Here is an 8,849-nt window from a genome sequence, read left to right on the forward strand (position 1 = left end):
CCTCACCTGTACCGTGTGCATGTGGGTCTGGATTCAGGACCTGAGCTGGATCCTCGGGTTGTGGTACCTCCTTGATGTCCCGCTGAAGGCCAGGGAAGCCCTTTCCAGAAAGCCCTGTTTGTACCCGAACTGTTGACAACAGTCACACAGCTGATTGTGGCGCTAGCGAAGGTTGTGGCCTGGAAAGGGAGACCGGTGACTGGTGCAGCAAAGTATCTTCTGCCTACCAAGAACTTGAGGTCCCCCATCACCTTTTTTTCCTTCAGAAAAATAGTTTGCTCTATTTGAGCCTTTGGATTATTCCTTAAAAAGAGACAACTTCAATTGCTTTGGTCTTTGAGCCAATTCCAACTGTCTGCAAAACCTTTGTAGCCTCTTGTGTTCAGGTTTGGGCAGGGCTAGAGGTATTTTGTTTTTAGCTTAAACCTCTTGAGAGAGGCAAGTAAATTTTTTTACATCAGAGCTTCCTACCAGGCTTTTGTTGGACAAATTAGATGGCTATTATTTCAAATTTCATGGCTAATCTCTGGGAGGAGCAGGATTTTGCTCCTTTTTCTCACTGTGAAGGAAAGTTCTGCTCCTGTCTGGCTTTCCTGATGGTACGTGGCATCTTCTCTCATGCTTCAGGGCAACACTGTGGATCTCCCTGCCCTGAGGAAAGGGAATTGGCCTGGACATTGCCAAAGAGTGAGATGAGACTGGTGACCAAACAGAGCAGTGGGTTGGTAAATGCTCCAGCCTGAGCACAGCAGCAACAGTCATTAGTAAAACTTTCGCTTTACTGGACGCCCCCAGTCTTGTCCAGTCTGGGTCTGAGAACTGACAGCTCTGCCAGCCCCTCCAAGGACAGCCCTTTCCCGTCTCTGGCCTTGGGGACTCCTATACCACAGGGTGCCATCCCTAACACCGATATGGTGCTGAGATGTGCTTGCAAAGCCACAGCTCTCTCSCAGAGGTCTGTTCCCTCCGGCCACAAAGGAATCAGCTCTGCAGAAAGCTACTGACTGCACCTGCGCAGGCCCTGGGCCACGCTGGGAGGTGTAAACCCACCAGCTCCGGAGTCAGCGAACTCCCCGTTCTCATCCTGTGGCACTATGGCCTTGGATTATGGCAAAACCAAGCTGCTTGAAGGCAGGAGGGGCTGAAGCTGTTGAGGGTGCTCAGAGCTCACATGGGAGCACGGGGCAGGGGGGAAGTGGCTTAAGTATTGCCAGTCCCAAGGGACAAAACACCTGATGTGTTTTCAGTCTGTTGTGGGGGGTTGGGGGGGCAGCATGTGTCACATCCAAGAACAAACTAGCTTCTATCCTGGGCCATCAGCAACGTCAAGCTGAGATAGGCCCTAGCTCTGCAAGGGAGCTTCTTTGCTCACAGCCTTCCTGGAGAGGGGTGAAAATCCAGAGATCCTGGTTGGGATCCTAAGAGAAGCAAAGCAAGGCAAATAGCAAAGTCACAGGCCTGGACTGCCAGAGAGCAGATYTGGAGTTGATCTGGGATGTGCTTGGGAGGCTGCCCTGGAGGGCCATGGGGCCCAGGAGCRCTGAGTGATCKCCAAGGAGCACTTCCTCAGGCCTASGGGTAGTGAAGCATCACTCACAGTGAAGGTCAAGGTAAGAAGCACTTAAACTAGGAAACAGAACAACAAAAATAGAACAAGAAGTTGGCCATTCATAAAATTGCAATTTTTAAACACAGACCAAAAAAAAAAAAAAGAAGCTAAAATTGAGTGTTCTACCTGCAAAGAAGTTTTACTATTTTGGATTTTGCTTATACCAGTGCAGAAAGATTGAAAAGAAGTCTGACWGGAACACCCTGACTTTTTGCTTTGGAATCTAAGAGCTTCTAAAGTCAAGGGCAATTTACAGTTGCTAATCAGCTGTTTACAGGAAAGGGAACATTTCTTTCTCAGCTACTTTACTTTCATCCTTCCAAACCAGCAGTCAAGCCAATAAGTTGTCAGAAACATCACAACAGGCAACAACTTCCATTGCAGTAATACAGGCAGCTCCTCATTTTCATCTGCTTGAGCAGGTAAGGCTTCAGATTGAGAACATACACAGGAACAAGGAGCTGAAACAGATTTAACTGTGCTGTCAGGTCCTACACTCAGATGGGATAGACGTCACATAACTGGATGAAGATGACAACATACATGAACTTGGGTTACTCTGAAATCCCACAGCAAGGACATTTAAAGAATCAGTTCAACAACATGGGTTTTTTCTTCTGTTTCAAGCCAATGAAGTTTCTGCAATGAAGTGCAGCATATAGGAATGAAAGGCTCACGTATCTATCAGTTCTCTTCCCAGCATCTTTTTCTTCCCTCCTGGAAAGGGCCACACTTCTCAAACTTGGTCCAGCAGAAAATCCATTTTGTAGAGAGCCTCAGTGCCAGGTATGCAACAGTAATACAGAAATAGGAGAAAACAGACACAGGATCCAAAAATGCAGGCACTGACACTTTGTTTGATGCAGCATCCATTTCATTTCTACTCTAAACAGCTCTGGCTTTGGAATTCTTTATTTGGTTTGAAGTACACAGAGCATCGACCCTATGTCAAAGATCCCTCCCACCTCTTACCTGTCTGATGGATAACCTGTAATCCACAACATCACTAGATGTGAGATCATGGTTGACTGAAGCTAGTAAAAGAAGGCAGAAGTTGGAAGCATCAGAAATGACTGCAGAGAGACTAACTCCCTTCCCCTCTAATCCTCCTGTTCTAGGCTCCTGGCATACATGTAAAGCAGTAAGACTTCTGCCAAAACATAGGGGAGGGGGAAACAACATGTTCCCTAGGTGCACACCCTCCAGAACTGAAGTCTCTTCTACCAAGAGATGCTGCCTAACCCTACCACTGAGCTAGAACTGCACTGCTTCATAGAGCACTTGGAGAGACACCACTGCTCTCCATCAAGCTGGGGCAGACGGGAGCCCTTATCCTGTAGGAGTGCTCTTTGCTGCATGGAGCAAGACAAGAGGCACAGCTAGCATCTTCACCGGAAGGCAATATGGGGCCACCCTTCAGCCACAGGTAGGTCTTGTAGAGTTTTATTCATGTCTCTTTTCAGAAAGGTCTCTTTCCTCTTTCACTCCAAAGCAGCTAGTTCCTCCAAAAGCTGCTCCTTCTCCTGCTGCAGCTCCTGCACCCGCTGTTTGTTCTGCTCCAGTCTGTCCTCCAGCCACTGAAGAAGTGGCCCACTGATGGCAGACATCTGGCTGCAGAGGTTCTTCGTGAACACTGAAAAGAGCAAGAACACAATGTCACCGCAAATACACAAATGACTCGGTGTGCTACAAAAACCCCAAAGCCAAAAGCATTATGGATCGCCAAAAAAAGGCTCTCCACGATCCTGGCCAGGGCAACTGGAGATCCCCACAGGAAAGTGAGAATCAGCAGCTTGTCAAAGAGGGAAACAAGTTATTTCAACCTCACCTTTAGACCCCTGGGGGAGGGAGGACAGATCTACAAAAGGAATCTGGAAAACTGTGTATAAGCCATCATCAATGCTAATTCATTTCCATAGGCAGAAGCAAAAAATGCTACGGCAACTGAACAGGTAAGGATGGATGACAAGGTATTTATCTTACAACAGAAAGGGGATTAGGATCCAGTCTAACTCACTGGCAAGAGCAAAGATGTCATAGGGGCACAACATACGTGAAGCACCAGAAGAAGTAAGTAGTGTCTGGCTGATCTGTACACGTGCTTTAAGACTCACCAAAACAACCACCCCTTGCTGTTTTAAGAGTGAAAAAAAGAAAAAAAAAAAGTTCTGTTGTGATTTTTAAACAATTCAATGAAGAATTCCTTAAGGAATCCAAAGGATACAATGGCATCGATTCCCCTAGGATTAGGTTATTTTACAACCCTTGATTTTTGCCTTAAAGGTGTTTAGTTACATTTCTATCCCTCCTCCAGACTTTATCTAACAAGGTAACAGTCACAGGGAGTTCTTCAGGTTATAAAGTGTTTGGGATTGGAAATGAACTTCATGGTTAACAAAAATAATAAAAAAAATATTAAAGTACTTCTATAGTTATTTACAAATACCCTTTATGACCAAGCAGGCACTGCAGCTCACAAGGGCTGTTCTACAGCTGTGGTCTATTGTCCCCTACAGGCAGGGACAAAGCAGCCATTATTTAAGGTTCAGCTCACAGAGCCCTGTCCAGCAAAAGAGGAAACCTTACCTGAGCCATTATGAATCTTGGTTACGGAGTCTAGATGGGTGAGGCTAAGAGAATGAACAGAATGCAGATTGGTGACAAGAGAGTAGTGAATTATGTGTTAGACAAACCCAAACTACAGAAACAGCTACCTACAAGTCACTGACACTGCAGGTACTTCTAAACCTCGTTATTTGTTGGAAGCCCTGTATATTCACAAGAATAACAAACCAGCTACTGGCTGCACAAAAACATCACAGTCTCTTGAGTGCCAGAGGCAAGAAGAGCCACCCAGCTGACATCTAAGCTCATTTTTCAGGCTGCTCTTCTCAGCATTCTTACGCTGGTTAAACACTAGTTACAATCACACACAGCACCACCACTAAAGTGCCACCACGAGCTCATACATGCTCTAGCTCTTTTCTGTTGCAGCAGAAGAGCAGTTCCTGTAGCACAAGAGCTAAGTGTAATAGCGTGCAAGTCATGCTACTGTGCAAGGCAGAGAGTGCTTGAACTCCTTAACATAAAGGTATTCAAATAGTTCTCCCACAAAGGCACATAAAGTGCTAATGCTTCTCAATTTTTACATCCATGCCAAGACTATGGTGCTTTGAAGTATAGCCACTGTAGAACCTGTTAGCAAAGACAGTCTTGGAGAGGGGTGCAGCCCCAGCGTTTTTACCTGTGAATTCTCCTGTAGGCATCTTGCTCTTCCTGGCAAAGGATCTTGGGCAGCTCTACAGCCGATTCCAGGCACACTTTCCCAATGGTTTCGTGGGGGACAACATGAATAGGAATTTCAATCCTTTCATATCTAAAAAGGTATCAGATGCAATTAACTTCAAAGCAGCAGAGCAAAAAAGCCTTCAATAAGCTTGCAACAGTCTGTCCAGTGCATGGCATGACCACAGGTTTAACTTCGGGAACACGGGCCTGTGTTGATAGGCAAGTGGAAGCCTTTTACAGCCACGTTCTTGTCTCAAAGTTTAGTGATATAACCCCACGGTGACTAGACTGTCGGTACGGACCGTATGATGCGGAGCACGTGCCCAGTGCAGGGATACTACACCACTGGAGTATACCACTTTGGAAAGACTCTGGAGTTAAAAGCAAGAGGTAAGCCCTATGCACAATAGATTACAGCACAGATTCAGGCCCAGACTAAAGAGAGAACTCAAATTCAGACCCAAGCTACTACATTTTACACCAGGTCTTAAGTGCCTAAATTATCTAGGCTAAATCAGTCAGTTCTTACTGTTCAGGTTCTCTTCGAGCAGCTTCCATTAGCAGAAGTAATGACATCTTGTTTAGACATGTCTATACAATATTTGTTCCTTGCTATGAACCTGAAGCCACTCATTTGAGACAACCCACAAAGCTGATTATTAAAAGGAGAGATGAGATCAAATACAACCTGAAGCTGGACGTATTCTCCTGCTGTACTTACTCTGAGCTCTTCTGGGCTTGAATGGACTGGAAACAAGTGTAGAGAATCCTGCCTGTCTAAGAGAGTCAGCAGAAAGTCATATTCCAAATAGTGAAGAAGAAAAAAAAAGAAAAAAAGAAAAAAAGAAAAAAGCATTTAAAATCCATAATTCTTTCAGGAAGCAGAATATACTTTCAAACAGCATTTTAACAGGTTGCAAAAGTAAGCAACTTCTGCTTTGACTGGTAACATTAACAAGCAGATACTGACACACCTGCTAGCTACGAAAAAAAATCTTACAGCTTTTTGGAAAACCTAGACAAGACACATTATTGCCAGCTCATCTCACACTGTAATAGCATCTCAGATAATTTAAGTGCTCTGAAAAAGCACAGGGGGCCCCAGGCACAAAGACGAAATAAGCTAGTTCTGCCAAACAGATGAAGGGCATTCATTCTTTCAATGCACACATATATTGAGTCAGCCATCTCAATTCAGTCCCAGAACCCGATTCCCACACAGCTCTACTGACTATCGAACCAGGYTGTGGATCAGGAGAGAGTAATAACTTGTTTTTCTGTGAATCAGGATCATGCCCCAAACATCAGCATTCTAGCCATGCTTCGACCTTGCTGCAAACAGCACAGCCCTCGCTGCAGGTTGCATCCAAGGGCAAACACAGGATTTCAGTTTTGCCCAGGGGCTGACATTTTCACGAGTACCTGAAGGGCTTATCCCCATTTTTAAGTTGCCTACCTTTGTGTTTTTGTCCTCAATGAAACAGGAGAAAATAAGCCCTACAAAACCCTGGTCCATCATCTGATACATAGCTTGAGTGCGGACATCTGCAGACAGACAAAAAACAAAACACAGAATTTCACTAGTCTTCTGAACGACTGAGGAAAAGACTTGCTACCTTTCAAAGGGTGGCTCTAAAATTTGGTAACAATCACAAGCTTTATTTTAAAGAATTTCAGGACACTAAGTTAAAAGATAAACAAAAGGCAGCCTGCTTTAAAGGAAAGCAGCCTTTTCCCACAGAACATGGAAACGTCTTGATCCAACTTAAAAATAGAACTAAACAGCAAATAAGATGAGAGGGGAGGAAAAAGGGAGGAAAAAGGGAGGAAAAAAAAAATAAATCTTAGCATCAGCCTGGAGCTGTAGATCAGCCATACAGCCACGCACATCCAATGCATGTAAACTACTCGCATGGTTCTTTGAAAGAAATTTTTGCATCAACACAGCTGTCAAAGAACAACAGTGGGACTATCATTCCCACAGCTCTTTTGTCATTCCCCACGCCCCGTTTGCAGCTCTATTTGTCTGGAAGAACAGTAGCAATCACGACGGCTAATCTGCGGCTATTGAGCCGTGTGCAGTCTGAAGCACAGCTCCTGTGCTGCGGTTACATCCCACAAACGGGAGCATGGCTATTTCCCAAAGCCCTTCAAGACAATCTCATCCTATAGAGGCCCTCTGGGAAACTGGCATCTCCTACCCGTGAACCATTCCAGGAATTATCCTTCCCTACAGGTCTGCTAAGCATGTGTGGTGGTTCCTGGGCTAATGAGGACCTCAGGACAAAGCTCGCAGAGCCAGGAAGGCCGAGCAGCCATGTCCTACAAGGAGAATCAACCCACATCACTAACCCAGGGAACGCTGCAACTTCGATAGTTGTGAAGCGCAGATTCAAAATCCAGTAAATTTTGAGTAATGCAGATAGCAAGCTGTATGTTTTCAGACAGAGCAGTATGTTTTCATTCTCTTACCCACATGCGATGGCCAGACAGTGATATGAGGATGAGAGTGATACCAGCCCACAACTCTCATGGGACGTCCCGTCATTTCAGCCAACCTGTGTGTCAGTCAAGGTCCTTCTGAAACTAACAGAGCAAAGGGAAGAAATTCTTTGTACAAGCAAAACAGAAAATACAGGAGAGACTATAAAAAAAAAGTTTCCCCAAGACTCAACATGACTTCAGATCACTTTAGAGGAGTGACAAGACACCTAGCAGGAAACCGATGGAAGCCTCTTTCCCATCATCAGTAGAATAGCCTTGTGGTTGAGCAGAAACAAAATGGATTTTGTCTGCAGGTGGAAAGAAGTGACAATTAAGTAAGCTGTCCAACACAGCATCCTTAAGGTTATGCAGGGAAAAAACCCTATAACGTACCACCCTTGGAAACAGACTTGTTAACCTTTTACTTTCTACTAAGTTTCCTTGCTGTATTTATTAGTTGTTGCTAACTGGAAATACAAAAGAACTTGCATCTGTAAACTGGACTCCTATCCCATTAAAAGTGTAATTTAGAGCTTTATTTATAATTAAAAAAATTAGTCAATTACAATAATTAGTTATTACACAACTCCACTGCAAATGCTGGAGCCAACATAGACTCCAGAGAATGGTGACTGCCAGCCCGGCCTCCTAATCTGAACTGCAGGAGGGAAGCAGCTGACAACTCTGGGCAAACTAGAATAAGTCTTAAACAACTGCACGCAAAAAGAGGTCTGAACTAAACCACTGGGCTGGTAAGCTTGCTGTGGTCTCTGGGAAAGGATATCTCTGCTTCAGTAGAAGCAGCTGAAAGCTGCTCTGGAGAGATTTCCACACGGTCTTTCCTCTTATCAGAGCGGCGCAAGATGATCACAGAATGGATGTGGACAATTCTGCTGGTATCGACCTAGCGATAAAAGCAAAAAGAAAAAAAAAATCAATTGTTTCTCTGCTAAAGAAACAGCCCCCTCAAGGGAAAATCTGCCGTTGTATTTTCAGTAGAGAAGAAGCACGCATCAAAACACAGCCAGCCCGGGGGGGCGGCGAGTCTCCCCGATTCAGCTCTTACTGCCGCAGCAGCCAGCGGCGCCAGCCCGCACTGACGGAGCGGCCCCAGCCCGCACTGACGGAGCGGCCCTGTGCTCCAGCCGCTTCAGGCCGGGCCGCGCTCCCCCCTCCGCAGAGCGCGCGCGGCGCCGGTACCTCGCCGATGCAGAGCCCCATGACCTCCTCCTTCTCGGTGCTCAGCGCGTGGTTGAGGCACACGAGGAAGGCGTCGGCCTCCAGGTGCACGGCCTGCACCGCCATCTTGGCGCCACCGCCCGGCCTTCTTCCCCGCCTCGCCCGGAAATGGGCGGAGCAACGCCCCGGCTCACCCCGCCCTCGGCGGGAAGGGCCAATGGCAGCGCAGCGCCGCCACGCCGCCAGCCAATCGCCGCCGCCGAGGGGCAGGCCGGCTTCCGGAGAGGCG

At 46.2% G+C, this 8,849-nt stretch overlaps 2 protein-coding genes across 3 annotated transcripts in view; both read right to left on the bottom strand.

The window, feature by feature from the left end:
• FSIP2 (fibrous sheath interacting protein 2) overlaps window positions 1-2,504 on the bottom strand; it is a 9,215-nt gene extending 6,711 nt beyond the window's left edge. Inside the window, exon 1 of the mRNA XM_026066235.1 lies at window positions 7-2,504. Coding sequence (XP_025922020.1) covers window positions 7-21 — 15 coding nt within the window. The 5' untranslated portion in view covers window positions 22-2,504. The remainder of the gene's footprint in view (window positions 1-6) is intronic.
• BRCC3 (BRCA1/BRCA2-containing complex subunit 3) lies at window positions 2,504-8,738 on the bottom strand. Of its 2 annotated transcripts, XR_003253563.1 has the most exons (9): window positions 8,582-8,738; window positions 8,166-8,285; window positions 7,370-7,457; window positions 6,354-6,442; window positions 5,619-5,674; window positions 4,854-4,985; window positions 4,196-4,239; window positions 3,663-3,741; window positions 3,163-3,242 (listed from the first exon to the last, which is right to left on the bottom strand). XR_003253563.1 is itself a non-coding variant. In XM_026066248.1 (8 exons), the coding sequence occupies exons 1-8, from the start codon at window positions 8,684-8,686 to the stop codon at window positions 3,091-3,093; spliced, it is 786 nt and encodes a 261-aa protein (XP_025922033.1). In that variant the 5' UTR covers window positions 8,687-8,736; the 3' UTR covers window positions 2,504-3,090. The 2 variants fall into 2 exon arrangements, 1 of the variants encoding a protein (XP_025922033.1); XM_026066248.1 differs by lacking the exon at window positions 3,663-3,741 and having other exon boundaries at window positions 2,504-3,242; window positions 8,582-8,736.
• Window positions 8,739-8,849: the final 111 nt, after the last annotated feature.

Source organism: Apteryx rowi, unplaced genomic scaffold (genome assembly GCF_003343035.1).
Source record: "Apteryx rowi isolate R43461 unplaced genomic scaffold, aptRow1 scaffold_24, whole genome shotgun sequence".
Lineage (NCBI taxonomy): Eukaryota > Metazoa > Chordata > Aves > Apterygiformes > Apterygidae > Apteryx > Apteryx rowi.